The following is a 27,215-nucleotide window of genomic DNA, read 5'->3' as shown; positions in this document are numbered from 1 at the left end:
AGCTGATCCTTTGGTTTGAAGGAAAAAGCATTCTGCCTGGGAGTGCTGCTGCTTCCCTTGTGTCTGGAAAAGCTGGAACAACTTCCACGAAATCCCTGAGCTACCAGCCACTGCTGGGCAGGAACAGGTCCTGTGCAGGCAGGTGACTCTGAACTCTGTGAGCTGTCCTTGAATTTGCTTGCAGGAAAAGTCCAGTGGTGATGAGGTGGTGGCTCTGATGCCTCAATGAAAAAGTGATCCTCATCTTCCTGGCATTGTTGCAGGGAGCTTTTGTGGTGAGGAAGCTGAGCTAGCCCAGGAATTCAGTGCTTCCCAAAGGAATCAGTGCTCTGAACCGGAGCTGTTGCTCTAAAAGGCAGAGATTACTGATTCTGTTTGGAAATCTCTACATGTGGAACTGAGAAATAGTAAGACACAGGAGGTTTTTCCTCATTCCAACTTTTATTTCATATAAATAATCCCTCTACATCAGATTTGTCAACTTTTCAGTTTTTTCTCTCACCATAAAGAAGAAACAGCTAAGCCACAGTTGTCTGAAAAATCACAACCCAGGCACCAAACAAAGTGCATTGAGCAAAGTGTTAATGAGCAGGAAAAAATACACTTAGAACAGGCACAAGCTGTCCAGTCCCATTCCCAGAGCCTGGATCAGACTCAGTCCTTCCTGGGCATCATTACCTGCAAAGTCACTTGGAAGAAAGGAAAAAAAAAGAGGGAACGGAGGACCAGTGATGGTTTTTCCTTTCAGAATGGAGTCTAGGGCAGTAAGGTTTTTTATCTCTTCAACACAGTCCTGGACCAGGGCAATGTAAAATTCCTGCCTGGCCATGTGTCCCACTGTTCCTGGGGCACAACAGCTTTTGAGCTGAGACTGTGTGTTCCATGGACCATGAGGCAAGCTGGCTCCTGGGAAATGCTGGTAATGACTCAGTCTGACTGGACCAAGAGCCAGGTCAGAGACCTGATGTACAAAATAATAATGAATTAAAAACTAAACAATTGCAAGCAGGTTTTTGAGCCAGTCAGATAAGGAAAATCAGCCTTTAACAGTGATGGAGAAGCTCCAGGACCTGGAGCAGTTTTACAATCTTCTATTTATCTGTTTTATCTGTTGGATAAGTCCAAATAAACCCAGTCTGGGCTTTGGTGGGGTGGAGATGTTTCTACTGATAAAACACAAAAGCTGCATGCTCTGTTTCTTGATAATACCTGGTATGATGCCAGTAAAGTCTCCTGAATTTGGCACATGGAGGAAATTCCCAGGCTTGTGCTTCATGATAGGTGTCACGGATCTAAGTCACGTGGGAAAACAAATGTTTGTCTGTGCAAATATTAGTTTATTAAAGCAGCATAGAGTATTTCAGTCCACACATGCCAACCTGATCTCCAGGGCAGTCTGCCAGCCTGGTCAGCCAACATCCTGCAGGACATTCCAGGCAGTCTCCACATATACCTGTCCCAGGGACACTTACTCTGGCATCAAATTTTAGAGCAGCCTTGAAGTGAGGGTGATGCCCACTCTGCCCTGTCATTCAGAAGTCAGAAATTATATTGTGTTATTCCTTGTGCCTTCTCCTTAACTGATAGCTGTATTCCAGCTGGGTCCTAGCTTGCTGTAACTGGATAGCCAAGCAGCTAGAATTCCTGCATGTTTGTGCTTGTAAAGCTCCTCCAGATCCTCCATTTGAAAGGTATCTTTAAGGCCAGGTCAGAAGGTCTGCAGAGCAGCTTAGAGAGGATTCCTGCTCTCTTAATGAAACACAAGGCTATGCAAGGCACAACCAGGAAGGTGAAAATGTTTAATACAAAGTCTTGGACCTCCAGCTCCAGTTTGGCCTGGGTCCTGCTGCCAACTGCTTTGGGCAGTGTGGTGGGGGAGGAAGATTATTGTGCTGTCCCCCTCCTTGCCGTGCTGCAGGGATGCCCAGTTACGCTTGGGAAGGGGGCACGGAGTTTGCTGGGTTATGCACACACCTGGTCACCCGAGCAGGCACCTTCCTTGGCACAAAGCACTGTCCTGATGTGCTCCTCAGCCTCTCAAAGGGGAGGACAGCTGGAGGCTCTTCAAAGAGGAGGTGCTGGCTTGATCTGTGCTTGTCAGAAGCGCTCCATCCATCCATCCATCCATCCTGCTCATGCCCCGCAGCCCCTGCCACTACCATACACCTCTGCCAACACTTCAACCACGTGCAAACCTCTAGTACAAGAGCTCTGAACACAACTTCTTCACCCACCTACTGAACTACACCCTAACACCTCACCCCTCTGCTTTGCCAGTCACCTCTTCCTGCTGTTCCAGTTGCTGGTACAGCCCCTGGCACGTGCCTCCAGCCTTTGGGGAAAAAACAGCATGTGTGCCCAGAAACCCAAGCCATAAGTTTAAAAAGAATTAGTCATTAAATAAAATAAAGTGCATCCAGTAGACATTTCCTTGGCTTGCCACACAGCTGCAATATATGCCAAACAAATAGCTAAGTGATGGTGTTTTCTCTGTAGGGTGGGAGTGTGTGCACCCTTCCCTGTCCTTTGACACACGGATAGGGAAGGGGGATGCCAGGACTGTGAGTGGGTGGTGATGGGGACCCCACGTTGTGAATAGTGCTGAAGGGCACTGCACAGGTGCTGAAAGCTGATTTCATAGAAGGTAAAAGAGTGAGGACAAGCTTGTGCTCCTCTTCTCCTCCACTGCCTCCAGCACGTTATCCTGTGAAACAAGAGCAGAGACAGCCGCAGGATTATCAGTCTCCAGGGAACTGCTGAGCTGTAAATTAAAATGTCTGCTGAGTTCCACCCTGCCCTTCCTGCACGGCTGGGGCTGCTTGGGAGGCACCACTGGGGCATAACCCAGATACCTGCTGCCAAATCAGAACAGGAGCAGTGGAGGCTCTGCAGCCCAGGGGACGAGCTGACTGTACCAGTTTGGATTAAACACTCTCAGTCCTCCTCTGGGATACATCAACTTTACTCTTTCCTTATATCTCAGGAACAGCAATCTTAATGTGTTCTTGTGTGTGCTGGTTCAGCACCTGGAGCACCAAGAGAAGAGGCTGATTTCAGGTAGGGCTTTGTGATCCTTCCTGGTGAACCTGGCCTGGGTGTGCAGCACTTGTGAACCCCAAGGGCAGAGGCTGAATAGCTTTTCCTAATGAAAAACTATCCTGTGAGTGGAGCCTGCTGTCCTAGAGCTGCTTCCAGACCCAGACATGCTGAATTTAATTGGGAAAAGCAGAATTTTTATTCTTTTCTAGTTGCCAGATGCTTGGGTGCTGCTCAGAATTGCTGAGCTGGCATTTTCCTGCATCCATGTTTAAATCCGTAGATTTGCCTTTTGCTGATGCAGATTTCAGCACCCAAAGCTCCCAAGAAAGGTCAGGGAGAGGGATATAAAAAAGAAGAGATTAAATCATCCAAAGGCAGGAGAGGTCACAGGAAACTTGGCTTGCATAAAAAAGAAACTTCTCAAGGAATCATCTAAAGACACAGCCACATATATTTAATAAGGAAGTGCACTGAAATCAGACCCGAGGTGCTGACACAACTGATGCTGTATACAGCTGATATGAGATTGTTGCTGGAGACTTAATTCCTTCTCCTGTCTGTGTGCAGCAGTGAGGGCTGGCTGTGTCCTGCTGCTGAGGGCTGCTCAGTTGCTGTGGCAGCACACTGGGATTTAATGAGACTGGGAAGGGCCAGAAGCAGACAGTCACACTTGGTGGTCCAGATATTGTAAAGTAATGTGGTGTATGAGTCTGAGCTGACTCCAGCACGAGTTCTTCTATTGTGGATCTATTTGATCACTGATGCTTTCAGAAGGCTCTGACTGTGTTTCAGTGCTGGGAGACAATTCCCTTTCCTGCTTTGCAGTACTATCCTTTCAATACAGACGCCTTCTTCCCATGCATGAGTGAGTCTTTACAGCCAAGACACTGGTGGGCTTTAAAGTCATTACTTCTCTTGGTAATTAGCCAGAGTGATTAGCCTTTCTCACATTTCCCACTGTATCCTCTTTCCCATACATAACTCCAGGGCCAATGGGAGATAGAGCAGCTGTGGGCTGGCTGTGAGCTGGGGCTCAGGGCAGCAATGCCACCTTGTGCTGCCTGGGCTCTGCCACCAGAGTGGGAATTGTGTGGTGGCAGAATTCCCTCCATGTGTCAGTGTCACAGGAAAAGACTGTCACAGATCACTGCTGTCTGTCTCACACCTCCCAGCCTGGCTGGCTGGGCGATGTCACTGGGATGGCCTTCACAGCCAAGCCAACAGCAGGTCCTTGTGGGACCTACTGGTCAGGCCCCATGTGATGGAGGGATGTGCAGAACTCCCTGAAGCTGCAGCTGAACATAGCTGATGAAGGTCTGGGATAGCAGGAACAACAGTGGGATATGAGAGCAGCTCCATTCCTGGTGTTTGGAATGGCAGCAGCTCGCCCATCAGAGCCCTGAGTTATGTTTAGACGTGTTAAGCTCCAGTAAGTGGCCCTCAGGATTCAGCCATGGCAAGCTTCCAAGTGCTCTGGAAGCCACCTTTTCCTTATTTTCCCATATTTATTCCTGGGCTTCTCCAATATATTGGTCCCTGACCCAGCATTGTGTTCTGGCTTGGATGTTTCTTCTCCTTTGCTGATGTTCACTACCCATATATCTACAGAGATCACAATTCCACTGCTTTCTGCCTTCATTTTCCTAGACTAAACAACATTCCCTCAACAGCCCTGGAGCCTTCCCTGTGTGTCCCTAGTCTCTTGCACCATTCTCACAGAATCCCTGTGTTTTCCAATGTTAACACTGTCCTCCCATGTTGTGCCATCACTCCAGAGATATGGAGACAACTATGTCAAGTCCCACTCCCTGACTGCATAAAGACCGAGCTTTCCACTTAGGTGGTACTCAGAGGTGCTCTGGGAATTTAAAATGCCCATGGCATGAGGATGGGCTCCGGAGGGTGGTGTGGGCTGCAGGAAGGACCAGGGAAGCCAATGCTATTCAAGGCAAGCCCTTGACCCTGCCAATCCTAGGCCAACTCCCCAAACATACCAGCAGATGGTACCTTCCTGTCTCCTGAACCTCAAGGAAGCTGGTTGTCCTTCGGCAGCTCCACAGCTGTTTTGGGAAGTGCTGGTTTCTGCTTGTGCTGTTTCCTGCACCAACCTTGGGCGCTGGTTTGCATCAGAGCCGACCTCTCCTGACCTCCTCGGTCCTGCAGCACTCAGGCCCTGCCTGCCCCACTCCTGTTTACGTCAGCCAGTGCTGCAAGGTCAGATCCCTGGAGCTGCTCTGGAAATCTACCCCCAGCTGCATTTTCTCTAAAGATGTTAAGATTAATTTTCTCAAGAGAATTCAGGGAAAAGCTTCTGTGGTTTTTGTGTATCGTTTACTTCTCTGGGACTTGTTGGACGTTCTCCAGGGATTCCAGTCCTGCACTTCGAGTAAATATTTATTCCTTGTTATTTGAAGCGAAGGATGAAAGCCCCACCACACTCTCTGCACAGCATCTCCCACTGATTTGAAGGTGCTGGAGATTTTTAGTGCCATAAATAGACATTGGGAGGGGGAGCTGTGAAACCCACGTGGTGGCTGCACAGGGCTGCAGTTGTGCAGGAAGGGATGTGAGATCTGCATTTAATGTGAGTAGGACACAGGCCCCATGAGCCAGGCAGGGGGCCAGCACATCGTTATCACTGAGTACAGATGTTTCCAGCTGTTACATATACCTGCTGAGCTCTGAAGTGGACTCAGGGCCCTATTACCAAACCATGGGAATCCATTGCTGAGATGAAAATGGACTACTCTAATTTATTGTTTCCTCTTAGTTGGTGTCTAATTAAAGTTATCCTGAGCAAGCAAAGTAGTCATTAATTCCTCCATCCTCTAATTTGGTGGGAATTTTGGTAGATTGGAGAGGCGTGGCTGGACAGTAATCTCCCACTATGTCCATCCAGGTATTTCATAACATACTCCTAAATGCTGTTGGAATTAATTTCCCTCACTTGAAGGAATTTTAGTTCAAACATAGAACCAGCTCCTGCTGGTTCTTGATGTTTTGTCTTTTTGAAATGACTATGACGCTTGCACTTCTCCCTGCCTTTTATATGGATTGGATTATAGCTGCTTTGTTAGCAGCTTAGCCACTTCATCCCTAATCTCATTTGTACCTCTGGGAGGAATACTGAGCAACACCGGGGGACACATTGCTGTGTAGGGTCTGCAGAAAAGCTTCTGGAATCTGGGAAAGGCACTTGGTGGGGGGATCTGCCTGCCTGGCTCTGAGCAGCTCATTGCCTCCAGTGCCTACTTATGGAACAGAGCTGCTGCCTCTGTGAAGGAGAGAGGCACGAGTGTCCTGAGAGCCACTCCCATGTTAGGCAAGCTGGATTGTGTTCTGGGAATACTCATCTCTGTTTAGTGTGATGTTCTGCTCTGTGGGACATTGCCTGGAAAAAACACAGCTTGCAAAGAGCCCCCACCCTCTCTCCTTTCCTCTTCCTCCTAATTTCTACCTTAACTTTGTACTTGTCATCCTTTGTTCCTTCTCCTGGCTTTGCATTTGCCTTGATGGAAGAAAAATTGTTTGTGTAAAACCTGGAGCATTGCTCCATAACTGGCTCTGTTCTCCCTCCCTTCTGTTTGGTTCATGGGCCTTTACACCAGGAATCATCTCACCCTGTGTATTTATACACTGCCCTGCACATCAGTGTTACCATGTGTAATTTAAAGTGTAGCACTCACAGACCTTCTACTGGAAGAGAATCCCACATACAATCAGCCTTCTCCTGAGCTCTGCCCACGAGGTGGACCCCTATGGCTTTGCAAGTGTTTTGGGGAAGGACCACAATGACCTCGAGTTGTGATCACCCCAGAGACAGAAATAAACTCATCCCAGTGAAGTTATTCCTCCCATCCTTTCTAAGGTCATAGTTTCCCAGGAATAGATCAGTGTGTGCCCTAACTAATGTGTGTCATCAACCAACTTCAGCAGCCCAGTTTTCTGTCTAAATTTTTCTGTCTGACTTTGCATTCCTTCCCCACCCACTGCAGGACAGGCCTTTGAGATCCACAGATTTAATTACCTTAGAGATCCATAGCACTGCTAACGAACATTTCTAAACAGTTATCTGGTATGATGATTTTGTATCACAGAAAATGGAGTTGTGGCCCTGTACTATGGCTGAGAGCATTAATGAGATGACTCACCTTATGTCTCAGGCAAGCCGGGGCAATCTGCTAGTTGTAAGTGTCCCCACTGTCCTTGTCCTTGCAGTCCTCAGGCTGGTCCCCTTCCCCAGACTGGGATTTTGCCATGTCCTGCTCAGGCACAACAGCCTTGTCAGAGCTGGCTTTCCCTGGGGGCAAAGGCTCGTGATGTTCAGTGCCTTCAGCATCTTCACTTCCTTTCAGTGCAAGTGCCTGTCCCTCAAGAGCAGTGGTTTGGGTCACTTCTTCCCCTCCTTTGCTCACCAGCTGTCCTTGGTCTGCATCCAGTCTGTCTCCTGCTTCTGTGTCGAGCTTTCCTCTGTGGCTGTTGGAAGAGTTCTCAGAGGACTCCTGTTCTGAAGCTGGCTGCTTCTCCAACCCAGCTCCATCTACATTCGCTCCCACAGGCAGTGACACGGTCTCCTCACTGCCAGGGCTGGTGCCTTGCAGAGTGTTCTGAAGGCTGCTCTGTGAAGCAGTGCTGTCAGCGCTCTCCTTCTCCTGGGAGATGTTGGCAGTGCCAGGCTTCCCATTGGCATCTTCCCCAACACTTTCCTTGGTTGGCTTGGGCCCTGGCTCTGAGTCCCCAGCGCTGGCCACAGACACCTCTGTGCTGCAGCCCCTCACTCCCCTCCGCTCCTCCTTCTGGCCATTCTGGGCAGGCTGGACCTTCCCACTTCGCAGCCGCTGTGAGGAGGAGGCCCCGTGATCCTGGAGGCTTGGCTGCTTCCCCTTTTCCTCCAGCTCAGCTGTGCAGTTCTCTTCCACCCCCTCGTCACCTCTGCAATTTCGCCTGTCCATACCAAGGCTCCTCTGAGAAACAAAGGACATATAAGTTCAGCTTATTAAAATACCAGTATATTGTATTTCTAGTCTGTGGTGGTTCTGAAAACCTGAGGAAAAAGGATGTAAAGGGATGTAGGTGGAGAAGTGTTCAGGGACCAGAATAGGTGAGGTGGTTGTGCTGACAGAAGATCAGGGTAAGCAGTGAAGCTGCTGTCACACCAGGCCAGGTGAGGATGTGAGGAGTGTTAGTGATGAGTACAGTCTCACCACTAGCAGAAGTCTCCCAGCTCTGGAATAGATTAGAGATTCCAATATTTCTGATAGTGCATGTGTTTAGAAAACTCAGTTGCCAGCCTGCAACTCAGGAACTCACCTGGCCATCAAGGTCATCCTTCACAAGAGACATGTCCTCGCCTTCTTTTGCATCCCATCTGTCAAGAAAAAGTAATCAGAATTTAGGCCTTGAAGTTCTTACAAAGCCAGTCTCCCTTGCCTGACACCCAGACAGGGATTCCTTCCAGGGCCATGTATTCCTTGTCTGAGCCCCTTGTCCAGGCTTATCCAGAGACACTCATTTGAGACCACTGAATCTTAATGAACTGGTTGTTGTAATTTTAATTGTAATGAACTCCAATTGCCAGAACAGACAGTTGAGTCAGACTAAGAAGATAAGAGTTTGCTTGTGCTAATGCCTGCCACAGTTTGGGCCTGCTTGCCTGACAGTGCCCAAGTGTGCCAGGTCTCCACGACAGCAATCACAGAGGCAGATACTGAAGGCTAAAATTACTTTGAAGTAGCTTGGAAGTCAGAGAGACTGTTTACAAGGGCTTGCAGTGACAGGACAAGGGCCAATGGCTTCCACTGACATAGGGAAGTGTTAGGTGGGATATGCTTCCATGTGAGTGTGGTGAGGCCCTGGCACAGGTTGCCTCTTCATGACTAGGCAGGGAGTGAGGCGTGGATGTGCACACCATGGCAGTGCTGCCAGCTTCTCACCTTCTGGCTCTGCCTGTCAGTCTGTCCTTCCCCTTGGCTCGGCTGCTCACAGCAGGCACTGCTTTCGGCCCAGGGTCGCTCACATTCACTCCATGATGTCCTCCACCTAGAAAACAGGCAGGAATGCCATGCAAAAGCAGGCAGAAGCAGCTGATGGATCACTGAACAGACCAACACCCTTGTAATCTTGGACAGGACCTCTGAGGTGGGAAGCCTTTGAAGCTGTGTGCATAATGCACATATATTTTCTAAAGTAATGAAGACAAATCAAGAATTTAGGGTGTTTCTTTTTTGTTTTTTTTTTTTTTTAATTCCAAATCCCAATTCTAACTTTAAATCTTATTCCTTGGATACAGTCTTACTTGTGCTGTTCTTGGAAAACTTCTCCCCTGCACACAGCTATGAGAGCAACCATGTGGTGCGTTCCAAAAGGATCTCCAAATCTGCAAGTGTCTGGAGAGAACACTCTCCCTGAGGGATATCAGAGGTGCTGGCATTTAGTGGGGTGACATAACACAATCCTATGGTTTACTCACCTCTCCCATCTGCAGTAAAGGACCTGTGCTGGAATTTCCTTGCATTCCTTCCCCCTGCAAGGACACAACAAAGGATGCACCAAAGTGAGTGAGGGTCTGTAATGAACGGGCAGAAAAAACCTGATGTTCAAGTAGGGTGTCATGAGGGAAAGCTTTGTTTTCCCAGTCCATCTCCTGAGAAACAGGAATCAGGATGGACTTATGCTCATAAAGAAGCCAGCATGTGCCATAGGGATCAGAGATGATGTGCTCTGGAATAGGACTGCCTCTTAAAGGAGTATGTGGGAAAGGAGGCAGGGCTGCGCCTCCACACTGTGTCGTACCAGCTTACAGAAGCCACTGCTCTCCCTGGGAAGGTCCAAAGCTCTAGCACCCAGCTGCTCAAATCCCATCCCCCGAGCCCTCTGCCCAGCAGGGAGGGCTGAGCCCCCAGCTCAGAGGCATTTGCCCAGGAAAGCAGAGCTTCACAGCTGACAGCCACAACAGTTGCTGTGGCACTGGGATGCGCACGATCAGCGTTCACTAGCGTCAGGACAGAGTCTAGGTGTCCCTTGCCAACCTTTCTTACTGCTGGGATTATCCAAGGCTGGCTCCCCATCCTTAACAAAGTCCTCTTCAAACCTGCAGGTTAAAAACAGGCATTGTCAGACCTGACCATCCTCCTCCACTGTGCAAAGCGTGGGCAGGAGCCCTTGGCACGATGCAAGCTCCGGCCTTTGGCCCTTCTGCAGCTGCCCACAGGCAAACCTGTGCAGGTTTCTCAGCAGCAGCTGAAGCAGCGTGTGCTAACTGAGGCTGTGAGGTAGTTCTACCCCAAAGAAGAACCTCTAAAACCTTTACATCAGTACCCATATGTATAAATTAAATGTTATGAACCTCCTATAGATGTAGGGTATACTACAATCTATAGATGTATAGATGTAGCTGTACTATACTCAAATGCAGCTTCCCAAGCTTCCAAATACAATCTGAAGTAGCTTCAGGATTTGCCATCTCAAATCAGACCATTTGGTTGGCTTCTAGCCCTGCTTGTTTTATATTACGTCTTTTCTCTTAAAAATGGATTTTTGGAAGAACAGTAGGGCTCAGGGCTGTCTTGACATCAACACTCAGCAGCCACTTCAGTCAATTCACCCCTAATTACTGGGGTCTCAGCGACTGAAAATTGATGTGTTTGGTTCCATTCCTCAGCCAAAGGATTGTCCCACCTACCTGTCCTGTGCAAACTGTTCTATCACCAAACTTTTGTAACAGTCTCTAACTCCTCACCCTACCAGAAGCTTTTCCTGCTACAGGAGCCAAGTCATCCTCCAAAGCTCTCTACCTGGTGTGACCCAGCTGAACCAGCACAGTCAGAGGGACAGTGATTAAGGCAGGGATGTGTTCAGCCCCATTCCCAGCTGTCCCACATTGCTGTTCTCAGCATTGCCCCTGTATGACACAGGTGGCCTTTTGAAGTGACCCCCTTGCCCTGCAGTGTCCGAACCGGCTCACTTTGTGGAGTGGGGAGGATTTAGGCATGTTGGGCTCTCCTGTGCTTAAAAAGGACAAAGAAGTGGGGGCAGTTAGAGAACCTGTGGACTAGCAATGCAAGTTTGTCCATCCAGGTTTCTGGAAGAGCACCTGTACCCTCCTGCCATTGGATTTGTTTGTGTGGAAATGGAGAGGATCCTCCAAATGCAGACTGAACCTTGGTTCATGCTCCCCTCACTCCTACAGTCTATATCCTGGTTGGACCAAAGGCAGGCAATCTTTGTCAGCACATGGTATCCCCTCTCAGGAGAGCTCATACTAGGAAGAAAACATGAGAATCACTCTGATACCAGATCCCACTTATGGGCATGGTCTGGGGAGGAAGAGGCAGCAGTGTGGATTTGGTCAGGCACATGACAGCATGGGATTCCTAAGTATCTGCACAAGATTCCACCACTGGCTTTAGGCCTGCTGCAGGCAAAGCACCCTGGGACAGGGAAGGACCTACATGTGCTCCGACTTCTCCACATCCCAAGCCCGTCGCCACTCGCCCTTGGCATTCTTGTGACGTGCCAGGCGCTCCAGGTCAATCTGGTCTCGCTCCCTCTTCCAGCGGATGTACTCCGAGCGCTCCCGGCCACTCATGGGGAAACTCGGGTCTCCAGGGCTCTTCTGGACTGGCTTCCCACCATCCTAGGGGAGGGAAAAGAGCTTCTGGTTAATAAAACTGTCTGAAACAGCTGCATTCAGGGTACTTTGTACTGTCACCACCATAAATACTCAGGAATATTTGAAAACAACTTTGGACAAGGTCAGCTCCTTTCTCTGAAGTGCTGTGTGCACACCAGGACTCTGCTTTACCCAAAGCCTAAATACACTGGGGCTTTTTGGCTCTACAGAAGGGAAAACTGAGGCAGGAACCTTTGCTAAGGTTTACTTATGGCATAGAGTCAGTTCCTGGAATGCTTGCAACATCTCTCAACAGGGTTTGAATGATGAGTCCCCCAACCTGAAGGCTTTGGGATACCTAAGTTGAAGTTATGCCTGTGAAGTCCTTCACAGTGAGAAGGCAGGGAAGGAAGCCAGCCTTGTGTGACCACCAGGCATCCATGGGAGCCCACAGTCACAGAGCTGCGGCCAACCCTGTGCTCAAGAGCAGCATTCCCAGAGCAAAGGGACTCTTTACCTTCACTGCTGTCAGGCTCCTGGTTTATCACTCCTCATGACAGACTGGTTAAGGGCTGACACTGCTCAAAAATTTAAAGCTTAATGGAAAGACAATTCAGAGCTGATGGAGCATGTGGGGGGGAAGTAGCCCAGCTGTCAGGTTAATGGATGAGGTGGAAGCAGGAGCCGACAGGCTGTGGTGTGTTGTCAAGCAACAGTGTGTAGGGAACAGCTTAGTGCAGAGCTGAGTCCTGGGGTGCTAATTACCAGCAGATAATTCATCACCTCATACACGTGTCCTTCCATGCCAGCCACCCTCACACCTTCCCCAAAGAGGAATTAACTCCTCAGCCTTGCACTGCGGGTAAGAGAAGCAGCAGGGAGAAGGGACTGAAAGCCCTGTTACCAAGGTGACTCACCTGCGTGGGCCTGAGCTGGGGTGGTACCAATTGCTCCTCCATTCCTCAGCTGGCAGGAGCTGGGGACCTGACACCGTGTCCCCAAGAAGGAAGAGATGAGGGGGTCCTGCCAGGATGGGTCCTGATGCATCCATTAAGCCAAAAGCAAGGGAAGGACTGAGGCTGATGCCTGTGCTCTCTTTTGGGGAGAGGCAGAAATGGCTGGGGGCCTATGGAGCAGGAGGAGTCGGTCCCTCACCTCATTACAGCGTAGCTGGGGTTAGCTGGACCACAGGCTATCATGCTCCCCCTTCCTGCTCTGGGGGGCTCAGCTGGAATTAGTGTCTAAGAGCCCATCTGTGTCCTCCTAATGAATCACACTGAGGTGGGGTTATTCTATTTGTGCTCCATTAATTAAAGCATCTGCAGGCTCGAGGGAGCCAGCATGTCTCCAGGCTTTGCATTAAACAGTCAGTGGGAAGGCCTGTGCTTTAATTTACCTCCATCCTACTCAGCTCCTGCTGAAGTGAGGATCTGTAGCTAATACAGCCTGAGCTTTTCAATCCACAAGGAAATGGTTTTGAGAGAGGAAACAGCCAAAACTGTGCTGCCACAGAGGTGAGCATGTTACCCTTCCTAACATCCCTATGTGTGAAGGGCTTGAGCAGCCATGACAAGGTGTGGAGGCAGGTCCTTGTCACCTTTCCAGTGCTGCTTGCTCCAGGTGTGTCAGCTGCTCAGCAAAGCTTTGTATGATGAGAGTGATGAACAGCGGGAGCCACATCAGAGCACAAAGCTGCTTCACAGAATTACAGGATGGTTTGGTCTCAAGAGACCTCAAAGGTCATCTTCCTTTAGGATTATGGTGGGAAGGCACATTCTACTGGTTTCCTCTTCCAAGACAAAGGTCCCCACAAAGGGACCTGGTTCCCACTCACCTTCCGGCTGTGCTCACTTTCTGGGCCTCTGTCACTGTCTGATCTCCTCTTCTCTGCTGTTCTCCGCTCTTCTCCCTGCAAGAGAACAGACACAGGATTAAACAAGGATTCCTCGCAGGGGAATCAGCACCTGAACCTATGCTGACCAGGACATGTAAGAACTTCTCAGAAAAGATCAGCAAAAGAGGAAGGATTTTTTTCTGGGGCCCCAAATCAAACTGATGTAGAAAAAAAAAAGTCAGAAAGCAAGGGGTGCATGAGAAAAGCATTCCCAGAGGTCGCTCCTTCTCCCAGGCTGGAAGCAGAGTGGTGTCCTGCATGGTCCTGTTTCTTTCCAAGGCAGACCAAGTTTCAGGTACCTTTACAGATTTGGGCCATTTTAGAATTCCATTGTACAAGATCTGGACAGCTACAAACAGCAGCTATCTGGTGCAGCTACAACCCAGCATGGTCAAACTAGGAGTGATTTCAGTCCCTGGCAAACATGGCATCCTTCTACTACGGTCCGTCCCTGCTCCCATGGGGTTTACCCGTGCTGCCACCAGATTGGCAAGCTCTGCTCTGGTGTTGATATTCCCCAGCCTGGCAGGAGGTGACAATCAGCCTCTGTTTCTTAGTGAGCTACAGGCACCAAACACGGGCCAAGCCAGGGGTTCTCTGTCCCCACACATGATGAATAATTGAGACAGAGCCATGTCAGAGGCGAGGGTGAGATTGCAGTGGGTCTTAACAAAACAGTTTGCAGAGCATAAAGATCTTTTAGGAAAGGCTTCCTGCCTGGCTGGACAGCTACAGGGCTAGGGCTGTGGGGGGCTGAGTTTGTCCTGCTGCCATTTTGCAGTGCCAAGCAGAACTGAAACACAAAGAGGAACGTGGCAGCACGAACTGCCAGCTCAGCCCTTCCAGAAAGCAGCAGCGTGGTGAGGTCCAGCCCAGGCTGGAAATAGGACTTTTATTCCATGCATTCACCAGACACAGCTTTAGTTTTACAGGGAAACTTGGGATATCAGTTTTGATACCTGCAGCTCTGCCCAATCTCCTAAGGCAACAAATGCTGCTGCAGCTTGTTCTCATGTATCCCATGGAATCATGCAGGGAATGAGCTGGGGACACATTTTTGGGGGATTGCCCACACATGCTAAGTCTGAGGCAGGTGGGAAATGTGGCCATATAGTTCATGGACTGTCACTGCACTTGGTGCATGACAGCTTCACTGGTCTGACTCGTAGCTCCAGTACAGATGGAGGTTTGTTCAAACAGATCCTTGGAAATAACAAGGAAAATTTTAGCTATATTGTCCTGGGATTTCTCTGCAAAGATTTAGGAAAAATGCAGAGGGGTTTGTGCTCAGAGAAGCTGCCCCTCACTACATCCTGCCTGTTGCAAAAGGGGATATGGTGAAAGATGACACTGGGGATTTATTTCAAAATGCTGTGAAAACTTATATAACCAAAAAATGCTCCCTCTGGACTCAAAATCACCTGCTCTGGCAGCCCTGTTTGAAGAACCCTGTAGTGAGAGATTGAATAACTCTCTGCAGTCCCAAACTGAGCATTTACTAAGAGATTAAACAGCAGAAATCTGGAAACTTTGCTCTCCAGGGCCCTACATCCCAGTGGCTGTCCCATTTGGAATGGTCGCTCGTCAGTGCCCACCACAAACCTGGGTCACAGAGACACTGCACAACCCTTCATCCTTTTACACCCTCACTGCAAGCCAGCTGCCTTTTGCCTTAGTCTGCTTCTATTTTTGCTTCTCAGAGGGCACTGTGGAAAATGGAGAAGACCACAAAAATGTAGTTCTTTTGTACCAGGACAGCAGGTCTGAGCTGTGCAGAGAACAGTCAGCTTGGCTCTTGCACTGGCTCAGAAGCAGAATTCCTGTTGTCCTGCTGTCCCAGAACTGCTCCTCCTGTTACCACACACCCAGGCCAAGAGGGAGCAAAACATGTTTTTCTTTTCTTTCTCCTCTCTGCCCCCAAAATAAAGAAAAATGACATGGACGTTATCATTCCTAGTGTAACTGTTCCTGCAGAGCAGGAGGAGGACACAAAAGCCTGGAGCAGTCAAGGAAGATTATGATTGTTTATCCTGAGGTTCCTGCCAAGATTTCTCGGTTTCTCAGTCCAGAATGGCCCAGGGTGGGGCCCAAGGTGGGGCAGAGCCTGCTCCAAACCAGCCCTGGGATCCCAAATGCCTTCTGCCAGTGGGTCTTTCTGACTCCCTGGCACACATACTCCCAGCTAATGTCAGTGTGCAGTGGTGACAGTACTGATGCCATTATCCAGCCAAACACTGGTTTGTACTAACAGTTCTCCAGAAGCTTTGACGGGCTTCCACATCTCTGGGCTAGTTCAACGCCTCCTTTTTTTAAAAATAAGGACTATCAGAGGAGTTAAACAAACCTTTTGGTACCCACCTCTCCAGGCACGTGTCAGCACCACAACTGGCATTTCTTCTTGAAGAAATGAGGAGATTTTTGTAGAAGCTTAAAGCCGTTTTTCTAGTGCTCAGATTCCCCACTGGGCAGGATTTTTGAAACTAGTACATGAGAGGATTTTTTTATAACTCTTTTGAAAAATCTGCCTCCTTAATTGTGCTGCCTGAAGGGAGCTAAAGACTTTTCAGCCACCCTCTCTGCCTATTTCCCCCTCCCATCTGCAATGTAAAAGCAAGTGTTTCTCCTGCCACAGGTTTGGTTCCTCTCCTCTGAAAGCACCAAGTCTGACTCCTCTGTGTTAGTCCCTGAAAGCAGCTTTTGTGTCTCTTGATTACAGTCATTTCTGATACACCATCCTGGGAAACTCTGTTAATAAAAGGACAATTTAAAAGCCCTGAAGCTCTATCAACTGCCCATTTAAAAGATGATTTGTAACCTGTTAATTAACCATTGTGCTCCACTGGTCCTGGGCTGCTGGCTCCCAGCTCTAATGTACTAATGAGCCTGAAACACTGCCAAAGCATGGAGTGGCTTTTTAGGGCTAAAAATGAAGGATTGTCTCCAGCCCTACATACAGGAGAGCCCAGAGGCAGGTTTAGGGGCAGGCAGGCAGAGATGGGTCCCAGATGTGGCACTTCCAAGCCAGTAGCAGTACTGGAGGTCATGAAGCTGCAGCAGTAGAGTGATGGACTCTGCAAGGAGACAGGATAATTTGGTCCCTTCAGCCCTGTGGGCTAACAGAGAGTGAAAGAGTCTTTCTGCTTATGGCACTGGAGCTGTCTCAGAGAAGGAGATCATGAAAGCATCTTTTTTCCCTTGCATTTCCTTTGGTAGCTCCTATCTCAGCTCTGCTGCAGTCTGGGACTGAGCGTGGGGTTAGCCAGAAGCACCACGGGCAGCAAGAATGGGAACAGTTTTCCTCTTTGGGGATTTTTTTTGTTTTGTTTTGTTTTGTTTTGTTAGTTTGGGTTTTTTTTCTTTATTGAATTTCATCACGAATAAAAATAGAGAAAATGTGTGGTAATGAGGACACCCATCAAGTACTTTAATTGGATAAATATGACACGTGCACAGAGGAGGAAGCAAATTTGACAGTGGCCAGGCTACTGGAGGGGGAGTGATGGATGTGATTCTTTCTCCTAGGTCTTTGTGGGAACCCCAAAAGAGCAGGGAACCAGCTGGGGCACAAAGTAAAAAGGCCCAAAGGATGAACCATGCTGTGGTTAATGAGGGACTGAAAGTTAATCCTTGAATCCGGGGTCCCAGCTCAGGTCCTAACACAGAGCTACCCAGCCACTGACACCCCACCGGGCTCTCCAGCAGCTGATCGATTTGGGGATGAAAATGAAGTTTCTCTTTTAACAACTGATTAAAGGATAGAAAAGAAAAAGTGGCAAGAAAATGGTGGTTTCCATGGCAGAAGATTAGCAGGAGTGTGCCACTGGAGCATGTGCTGCTCAACATGCTCATAAATGGTCTGGAAAAGGAGCTGAAGAGAGCGATGACAGTTTGCTGATGATACTAAATCATCCAGGGCAAAGAATGTAATTTGCCCGGAAAGAGCTGCGAAAGATCTCTTGACATTGAATGCCTGCATCATAAAATTACAGCTGAAATTCAATATCAGTAATACAAAATAACTCACACAGAGAAAAATGTCCCTTCTTGTATACACACACACAGTAATGAGTCCTGAGCTATGATTAACAGTCAGGAATGAAATTTTGGTGTTACTGTGACTAGTTCTCTAAAAATGTTAGCTCAATTATTTAGGAAAAAAAAAGCGAAGAAAATGCAAACTTGTTGGGAGAAGAATAGAGAACAAACCAGAACATTGTTATGTCACTGAGTACATCCTGGAGAGCCCGCAGCTGGAATACCATGTGCAGTTCTGGTCTGCTTGTACTGAAAGAATATGGTAAAAATAACAAAAGCACAAATGGGGACAATGAGAATGATCAGAAATAAAGAACAGTCCTCAGCAGACAAGTCTAAATAGGGGCAATCTCTTAAGTTACGTGAGATAGCTGAAGGGAGACGTGAAACAGGTCAATAAAATCATTTGTGCTTTGGGAAGTGACCTGGGAATGATCTATTCACTACATTCCCTGATGCAGGAACAGCAAATGGAGCTGTCAGGGAACATGGCTGAACAAGTCTGGGATTCTAAGCTTCCATAAGTCTATGGCTTTAGCCAGTGCAGCCTTAGGCCTGCCCTCATATGCTCTGAATCCGGATGCTTTGAGGCCAGTATGAGCAAGGCATTGCCAAAACCACATACATGGATGCTCAGCTTCAAATTTCACATTCCATAATAAAACCAGATAAGAGATGAGCTTCCAGGGCAGTCCATACTCTTAAGAGACCACAGGATCTAAAGCCAAGATCCAGGCACTCCTCCTGCTGCTCTCTCCTAGTACAGCCCCAGCCTTGATGACCTCAGAGACAAATGTTTAAACAGGCCCAGCAGAGAGCAGAAGAAGACACTTGCCTGCCACATTACAGAAGTACGTTTGACAAGCTTAAGGGCAGAAACAGCACAGTCAGGTCAATCCCATTATATCCAGGAATGTTGGTGATGTCTGTCATGGGGACTTCTGGGGTTACCAGTGGCTCAATCAAGCAGCTCATTTGAGGTTTATGGCATTCAAAACAGCTTGGCAGCCACAAGAAAGGAGCACCTGAGCTCCTGGAGCCTAGGTAAGCCCTGGGGAGGAGGAGAAGCTGAAGATAAGCGTGGGTAGTAGCAGCAAATGGTTGGCACTATTCCAGAGAGGGGCTGCAGATGTCCCCCAGCATTCCTGGGTGGTTGGTAGCTACACCAAGTGTGTTGTTTTCCTACACAGGCTCTGACCCTGTTTGCTGCAGGCATTCTTTCTTATCTGTGAAAGCTTCCAAAGAGGAAAATAGCACATGCCTCTGTGTGTGTAAAGAGAAAGGTATTTGTAAAGAAGTATTTGAATTATGTTTCAAAGATTAACAAAGTTCAGCCAGCTCACTCAGCAGGTGATGGCCAGGCACAGCAGGGTGTGGTTCAGAGGCAGATATAGCCCAGCTCTGTTAACGTTTAAGTCGTGCAGTGAGTCAGGAGGACACTGCTCCTGTCCCAGTCTGCTGTGTGGCTTCAAAGAAAAGCTGGTAAGAGACAAGATGAGATTCATGCCCCATATCTGGCAGTGCTTTCATCAATCCTTCCAAAGCAGCATCTGTTGATGAACTCAGTGTGTTTAGGAGGCTTCTAGCTTTAGCTAGGATCACAGGGGAGGGAAAAGATCCCGGCTTTCTTCTTTCACAGGGATGGAAAGCAGAGATATGGAGATAAGCTGCACTATTAACATAGAGTGTCTCCCAGCATCCTGTGGCTAGGCTCTCCTCATGCCAGCAGAAGTGGATGCCACGGATAGGTTACAGGCCAGTCACTAGCACTGTATTTACCTTTTCCTTGTTGTCCATGGTGATGGCAATCTGCATCCTCCTGCCCCGTCGGAAAGCCACCAAATGGTCCATCTCCTCCTCGCTCAGGTCCGGCACTCGGCCCGGGCCAGGGAAGCTCTCGGCGCGTTTCTCGCTGACGATCCTCTTGCCCTGGAAGGCACAGGCTCAGTTAAGGACACCCCCATTAGCCCTCCTAGGAGAGTGGCCATCCCAAACTGCAAAGGATTTTGGGCTGGCAGAACAGAAAATGAGCAGAACAGTCAGACCCCTTGGCTCATAAAGCTGCCACCCCACTGTAAGGGATCTGTGATATTACAGAGGTGTGTTTAGCTGAGCACAACACCAGCATGGTGGGATTTACCCTGCTTGGATAATCTGCAGCATGAACACTGAAGGATGGTTGTATTTTAAGCTTGTGTCTGTGTCTTAAAAACAAATGTGAGGTTGTCCCCTCCCCATACAACATGTCCCAATAAAATGTGAGGCTACCTTAGAGCATAAGCCTAGAAGGTGGAGGAGAAGGGGAACAGTGGGGTTCCTTCTCTTCAACCTTGTCCACATAGCAGTTACTCCCCTGAAGTGTATTAGCATTTGATAATTCATCGATTCATAGTCATTGTGTGTTTGTATATTTCTGGAATTATTTATTCAACAGTGGAATACTTGAGAAACCTGATATATAAGCTCCTTGAGCAAGGGCAGTTTACCCCTCTCAGATATTATTTACAGCTGTCTGTATTAGTGTCATGACTTCACTACATGGATTTACATCTGTTTCTTATTTTGTTAATGATCTTTGTTGCTGGCTGATGTCCTGCCAGTGCCCTCAGCCATCAATTCCACAAAATGAGCACATCTTTTGTACAATGGGATACTCGTTCTTTTTCTCATTTAAAAGTATCATCTTTCAGGCCGGTCATGTGCCTTTTTATTTTTGCCTTACAAGGAAATGAGAGGCTTAATAAGTCATATCCATCGTTATCTCTGATCTTTTTCTTTTCTTGTCATCCATATGAAGTCTGCTCAACTTCACCAGGGATGAAGGAAACTCAGCAGCTTCCCTCTCTAAAGGATGGTGCATTTTACTCTGTTTTCCACCCTGGGCTTTCACATTTACTGGAGTCTTGATTTAAAAGGTACTCAAAATCTCCAAGGAAACTTTAGTGAAACTTGGGAACTCTTTGTTGCTGCGAAATTGTTTTTAAAAACAAAAAGCACACCCAGACCTCTGATTGGTAGGGAAGACATGCAATCAGGGCCTTTGCCATGACATGTGATACCAAGAAGCCTCACATTAACCTCATTTTCCCTCAGCTCTGCCAGGAGTGCAGATGTTAGCGAGGAAAGAGCCTTCCTGTTCACAGCCTCCATCAGCATGACCTTTTTTACAGCTTCTCAGTCATCGGGCTTCCTAGCACATGATAAATGTTTTAGGAAACACTGGAGTATTTCCAGCAGCAGAACCTCAGTCTCTTGTTTATTCATCTTTCACATTTGTGTGATTTTGCTGTTTCAGCAGAGATGGTTCTTGAGTCAGCCTGATGCAGGGGAGAGGAGTGGTCTGGCTCTGCCTGTCCTGTCAGCCCCAGATGAACAGACATGGTGGGAACCTTGTTACCTATTCCCTTGGGGATTTCTAGCTCTGCTTTTGGGTTCAGTAATTCTAGGCTGTACTGCTGAGGTGAGAGCCTGAACTGGAGACTGGCCTGGCTCTGCCCTACCCAGAGCACTTGTATGAGGTGTTTGGAATTCTACTTAACATAATTTTTTTATTAAGAAAGTAAGCCCAGAGATGGTTTAGAAGGCAACAGCAAGCTATTAATCCACAAGTTGTACATCAAGCATTTATTAATCTTAAGTCAACAGCTGTTCCCTAGAGCTCTTCAGTGTTTAGGTGTTGATGGCTCATCCTTTAGACATGTAACAGGGTCACAGATACCTCTTGCCAGGGAGGTCTGGCACCTGGAGGATATTTGAAGGTGACTTCATCACTTGCTGTCTGAGAAAATCCCTCATGAGACCCAACACAAAGAACCTTGTGCCCAAACACCTCGAGCACAACAGAAGCCTCAAAGAACATCACTGGATTACAGGGAGGTGACACCATCCCTGGGCTACTGGATGTTAAAAGGCATGGTGTGAAGGCTAGTGTGTTGGCAAAGCCTTTAACCCTGCATTTATTGAGCAGATGGCAAGGAAGACTCAAAGGAAATACAGGAAACAGCTATTTAACATAGATGTGGCAGCTAGACACATCCAGGCTGGGAGACCACCAGATTTTCTGTATAATACCCTTTGCTCTCCCTCCCTTTACCACTCCTTCCCTCCTTTCTTCCCTCCCTCCCTCCCCATTTTGCTTCTGGCTAAGCTGCCTCGCCTGAAGGCACATTCTGCTCAATGTGTCTACTGACATGTGTCTTCTTTCCTTGTTTCCTGTTTTAACAGTCTGGGTGATCTCTCAGCTTGCTGGTCCCACATTGGGAAATGCTGGTCCTTGGTGCCCCAGCTCCCAGAGTAAGAGATGTCATATGAGGAGAGCATCCATGCAGAGCCAAGAGGGACAGAGAGCAGATCTACAGCCACAGCGCCTGGCAGAGCCAACTCCTCCCCTCCACAGGGCTTGTCCTGGGTCATTCCCTGCCTGACAGAGATCTGGGACTCTGGCACCAGCTCTTTAGCTTAGTCAGAACTACACCACTCTCCATACAGAGTCACTGTAAGGTGAGATGTGCCCATCTCATGCCTGAGGCATGCCCCAGATTGCAGAGGCAGGGTTAAAAATACTCATCCGAGGCGTGCCAGGAAAAAGAACAGGGGAACAAAGGAAACTCCCGGACTTATGTCCATTTTGTGAAACTTTCCAGCTGGCTTTCCTTTGGGGCATCTTGCTTGACTATGATTTAGGTTATTGATGATTGTATGTGAGTGGTTTTCTGCACAGCCAAGGATCTCTGGTGCTTGGACCTTGCAGTGGTCACAAGAAGGATGGTGGTGCCTCATTCAGTCACACCAGTGTCACCAAGCAAGCCCCTCTTTCCAGGCACAGCAATACAGTTTAACACCAGAGTGGCCCAGGAGGGCAAGAAGTTGACTGATCCCTTAGAAAGGGAACTGGTTCCACCTGGCTGGGTGGAGGGTGTTGCTGAGGGCGCTAGCAAGGCCTGAGGGCTGATTCCTGGGAATCAAATATAGAGAGGGAAGCATGTGGTAGCTCTGAGGTTGTGCTGAAGAACTGTGAAATGAGAGGAAACAAGCAGCAAGGGAACTGTTCCCTTTGGATGTGACACGCTGGACAGAAAGCTCAAGTGAGAGGCAGAACAGAAGCTCCTTTGTAAGCCAAGAGGCTGCAGTGTGAGAGCAATCCTCTTCCCTACTCACCTTTGCTTTGTTGTCCATGGTAACAGCCAGCTGCATCCTCTTCCCCATCCTGAATGTGAACATATGATCTGCTTCCTCCTCCTCCTCTTCTTCCTCACTGCCAATGCCAAACCCAGGGCTTGTAGGACAGGGGCTTCCCCTTTTCTCACTCACCACCCTTTTGTCCTGAAAAATGAACCACTTCCATTAGCAAATCCAGACCCTTGACTCAGGGCTGTGATTCCCTTCCCCAAACACACCTGCACACAAGCGGGAAGGCAGCTACAGAACAGCCCTTGCCCCCAGGAAGTTCTCTGTGCCCAGCACACTGCTGTGACATTCCTGGGGAACAAGGGGCTTGTTGTCTGCTCAGCAGCAAAACCCACAAAGACAGCAGGGCTGAAAAATCCTTTGCACTTACAAATCTGACATTTCAGACTAAAATGCCAGAGTTATGGGAAAGAAATGCCATCCTCATCTCTTTCTGCAGCACACTGAGTTAGCTTGGGAAAGCCTAAGTCCTGCTGAAGGTGGCCTTGGAAGCCAAGTGGATGGCTGAGGGTGGTGCTCACCATCGAGAGGGCTGGGCTATCTTGTCCATAGTGTTCAGTCTGGGTAATTGCATCTTTCAGGTCCTGTATGAGAGAAAAATGTGTGCAGCAGCGCACCCCGAGAGAGGCGAGGGCCGTGGCCAGGGTGGGAGGGGAGAAATGCACTGGCCTGGATCCAACAACCCAGAGTGCTGAAAGCAGGGTGGGCTGGCTCAGCAGGCTCTGCATAAGCTCTGGCAGAGAAGTTCACCAAGGGGTTAAGGCAGGACTGGCTTCCCAAGCCCCATGCTGCCAGGATGGGTGGACAGAGCTTATCAGATTTGATCCAATTAGGAAGGAAACCTGGGACTCAGTCTCTGGCCCAGGGCCACTTGCTTTGCTCACTCCCAAAGCCTAAGGAGACCATAAGTTTTCCCAGCCTATGGCATTCTCAGAGGCACTCCTGATGCCTCCAGTGACACACACACATACACCTGATATACTCTGCCTACATATTTGCAGTGATGCTGACACCCGGAACCCGTTGAGGGCCAAGTGTGCCTGTTCACACACCCAGTCATCTGCCAGTTATCTCTTAGTACATGGGTAGAGGTGCCTGGACATGGCTGGAAACGTATGTGCAGCACCTAAAATCACTCTCATCACACATCTCTGCAGAATTCACACACACTTTTCAGGGCTTAGGATGTATTTCCTGTGCTCAAAGAACTTTGTTGTGGATGGTGTCTCTCAGACTGGAGTGAGAGCTGGCCCGTGGTGAAGGAGAGGCACCACTTACGTTGTGAGCTTTGGTGATGGTAATAGTGAGTCCATCCTGCTTGGGCCTCCTGGAGGTAACAGCCATTCCCTCCTGTTCCGCTCGCTTTTTGTCCTCTTCTATTTCCTGAAACACAGATACTCCTTATCACAAGCCTGTACCTGGATGTTGTTAATTTTCCTGTTTAATTCTGCTAAATGGACCCACCTCCACCTCTAAGAGGGAGTGGACCAACTTGTGTCCCAGTTATGGGATGCAGGCAGAGGAAGGTGGCAGTGGGCGAGGAGATGCTGCAGCAGTGAGGCAAGTGTCAGTGTCTGTTCTCTGAAGCAACTCAAGAGTTGTAATTAAAGGCGAAGGTAAAGCCTAAGCTAAAGGCAGAGCTCTACCCCCCTGCTCTGAGTGTTTCCAATGCAAACATGCTATCTGTGTAACACAGTCATTCTGACTGTGCTGACAGTCTTCTTTACACTGTGAGTTGAGGACCCCAGATCAGAGCTGGGGAAGGTAAGGACTTGCAGACTCACCTGGTACCTTCGTATCAGTGCTTCATTTTTTTTCCGCAAAGCCAAGATTTTCTTATCGAGTTCAACATCCTTCTGCTCTTTCTTCCTTAACACAGCATCATCCACAGCAGCATCCTGGAAACACAAGGAGCAAAGCTCTTCTCAGTCATTTTACCAACAGGATGAAACCTGCTCCTTCTGTCTGGACAAGGTAGGAAGTGAAAGAGTCTTTCCCATCACTTCTCCCTGACTTTTCCTGACAGAATTCACCTTTCCTTTTCTTACAATTTTTGTTCAGCAATGAGGTAGTTTGAGCAAAGCGCTGCTGCCCCACTTTGATGGCTGTCAGTGGGCACCAGAATTAACACCCTGCTTATCTGCATGCAGTACATGACCCTCACCTTCACGTGTTCTCAGGCACCAGTGAGGGAAAAGCAGCAGAATCTGCTCATGACACAGACTGCAGCTTCTGCACCAGCCCATCTCCATTGGCTTCCTCTGTGAGGGGTATCTGATCTAACAGCCCCTGCCAAGGGCTGCTTCACCAGGACACAGGGACACAGGCACAAATCTGTGTCCCGGTGGGACAACAAGAACATTTAAACTGCCTCCACACATTCTTCTGCTGGACAATGGGATTTTGTCAAGATCTGTGGGAAACAAATGGCTTTTCCATTGCCATTCATCATCGGATATGCGACAGGTGAGCAGATTGCCTTTGTGGGTGGATACAGTTCCATGGGCATTTTGCAAGACTGATTAAAGCCAAATTCGGTGTTTACCTGAACAGAAGCTGTTCTGGGAGCACTAAATTGGCAGGTTCACTGTTTACTGAGCTCTGGGGTGTTGGCTGCTGAGGGTGGGATCAAAGTGGTGCATGCCCTCAAACACTCCCCTTTCATCTTCAGATTCTTTTGAAGGAGAACTGGCAGAGCTGCCGGCTTGAGAAAAAATTTAAAATTCCTGCAGAGGTTTTATTCATGCTCTTCTATTTTTAAGGAAAAAAAAATGGAAAAGGCCTGTCAGGCTGTCCTCCCTCTGCCCATTTGTCAGCATTTTGTCTACACTGCAAGACGGCTGGTATCGGGGGGGGGGGGGGCGGGGGGAGGGAGTCCTTCCATTTCCAGCTGGAAACAAGTCACTGGAAGGAAAGTTTGCTGGTGTTCAGCACTTCTCCTTCCCTTTATTAACGAAGCCATTATGGTGTTTCTCTGTGCACAACCTGTTTCAGCAAATGCTGGGAAGCTGTGGGCGGGAGGGGTCGCTCACCCGCACACCCGGGCCCCGCGGCCGAAGCGCTGGGCAGCGTGTGGAGCCCACGCTCAGCTCCCAGGGGCTCACCCATTGTACACTTCAGCCCAGTCAGCGTTTGCTCGTCAGCTGCCGCTCCGAGCCAGCCGATAACAGGGGGCCGGGCCCTGTCCTCCCTTTCTGGAACGAACCCGCTGCCCCAGCCCGTGCTGGAGCTGATGCTCAGGATGGAAAGTGGCTCCACCGTGCCCTCCCCAGAGTAAAGCTCTTCCGGGGAGCCAAGGTGCCCGTATGTCACCGCGACAGAGAGTTATAAATGGCTTTGGCAGAACAAACGTGCGATGGCTTTGAATCAGCAATCAGCTGAACCCAAAGCCTCCCCGAGAGCAGGGCATAGCCACGGAACGAGAGGCCTCATTCTATTGCAAATTAAAATGTCACAAAAGGAGAAAATTGAAAGCTATCGGCTTTAGGCTTCAGTTAAATGACGACATCCCGTTGTGTCACAGCCCCTCTTCTAAGTGGCACACACGCTGGCTACGCAGCTCCTTGGGGGCTGGAGGGACACCTCGCCCCAGACTGTCTCTGCGTGCAGTGTTTTCCCATACACTTCTACGATCGCCTACTTCTACAGCCAGACCTCGGAGACAGCAGGGTTGGGAAAATGTGAAGGGGGGCGGGGGGGCGAGGGAAAGGGGACAGGGGCGGCCGTACTAATGTTCTTCTGCTTAGGCAAATGTATCCGCTCTTTTTAAGAAATATCCTCTTCCTTGACAGTTGCAGCTGAAGCCCTCACCAGCACAGGCACCATCCAGCACTGCCTGCGTTTCTGTTTGCTATCTGCCTCCCGGGAGACACCTTATTCTGAGCCAGCCACCACAACCTGCCCCGGCCAGGGATGTAAACCCCGGCACCCGAAATGCGCTCCCCCCAGCACCCCTCCCGCGGTGCGGTACGGCTTGTTTGCTCCCCGTGCCTGCTGGCAGACAGGCGAGGCGAGAAAACAAAGCGACAGCCGCCGAAAGGCCACCCTGAAGGAAGCGAGTGCAAGTCCTTGCGTGGCCTTTTGGGGTGAGGGACCCCAGCGCCCCCGCCCCTCCCAGGCCCCGCGCAGGCAGCACTCACAGCTCGGTGCATGTTGGACATCGGCGGCGGAGCCCGGCGGATTCCAGAGCAGAGCTAAAAGAGGAGAGCCATCAGACGGCCTTTCTCAGCACTGGTTGCACAGCATACAAGATCATGTTTTGATTACAAAAGCCTCGTCTGGGCTCCCAGCCAAGAGCACTGGCTGCCTAATATACCAAGCACAGACAGGGTTTGGAGTGCCTGTGTCCTCCTCTCCAATCTCACTCTCTTTTTAAAAGAAACACTCCCCCTTTTCCCCCCTCCTGACTCCTTTTAACTTCCTGATGCCACAAACCCTCGTTCAAAGTGG

General features: G+C 49.0%; 1 protein-coding gene across 1 annotated transcript; it reads right to left on the bottom strand.

Moving 5' to 3' along the window:
• Window positions 1-422: 422 nt before the first annotated feature.
• Window positions 423-27,215, bottom strand: CCDC9B (coiled-coil domain containing 9B). The gene is made up of 13 exons (XM_071428068.1): window positions 26,906-27,215; window positions 24,551-24,664; window positions 24,045-24,149; window positions 22,737-22,901; window positions 19,359-19,508; window positions 13,485-13,559; window positions 11,490-11,674; window positions 10,068-10,129; window positions 9,509-9,562; window positions 8,973-9,078; window positions 8,350-8,407; window positions 7,191-8,003; window positions 423-2,704 (listed from the first exon to the last, which is right to left on the bottom strand). The coding sequence occupies exons 1-12, from the start codon at window positions 26,924-26,926 to the stop codon at window positions 7,221-7,223; spliced, it is 1,878 nt and encodes a 625-aa protein (XP_071284169.1). The 5' UTR covers window positions 26,927-27,215; the 3' UTR covers window positions 423-2,704; window positions 7,191-7,220.

This window comes from Agelaius tricolor, unplaced genomic scaffold (assembly GCF_023055355.1).
Source record: "Agelaius tricolor isolate 1412-34295 unplaced genomic scaffold, bAgeTri1.0.p SCAF_5, whole genome shotgun sequence".
NCBI classification, from domain to species: domain Eukaryota; kingdom Metazoa; phylum Chordata; class Aves; order Passeriformes; family Icteridae; genus Agelaius; species Agelaius tricolor.
The sequence above is the reverse complement of the archived record's forward strand: the minus strand, read 5'-3'. Positions and strand labels throughout refer to the sequence as shown.

Excerpts from the sequence above, each read along its gene's own strand:
- CCDC9B (XM_071428068.1), bottom strand. The coding sequence starts at position 26,926 with ATGTCCAACATGCACCGAGCT. Across the intron at positions 11,675-13,484 it reads AAAGTGAGCACAGCCGGAAG|GATGGTGGGAAGCCAGTCCA; the intron begins GTGAGTGGGAAC and ends TCCCTCCCCTAG. Across the intron at positions 10,130-11,489 it reads GTGGAGAAGTCGGAGCACAT|GTTTGAAGAGGACTTTGTTA; the intron begins GTAGGTCCTTCC and ends TTTAACCTGCAG.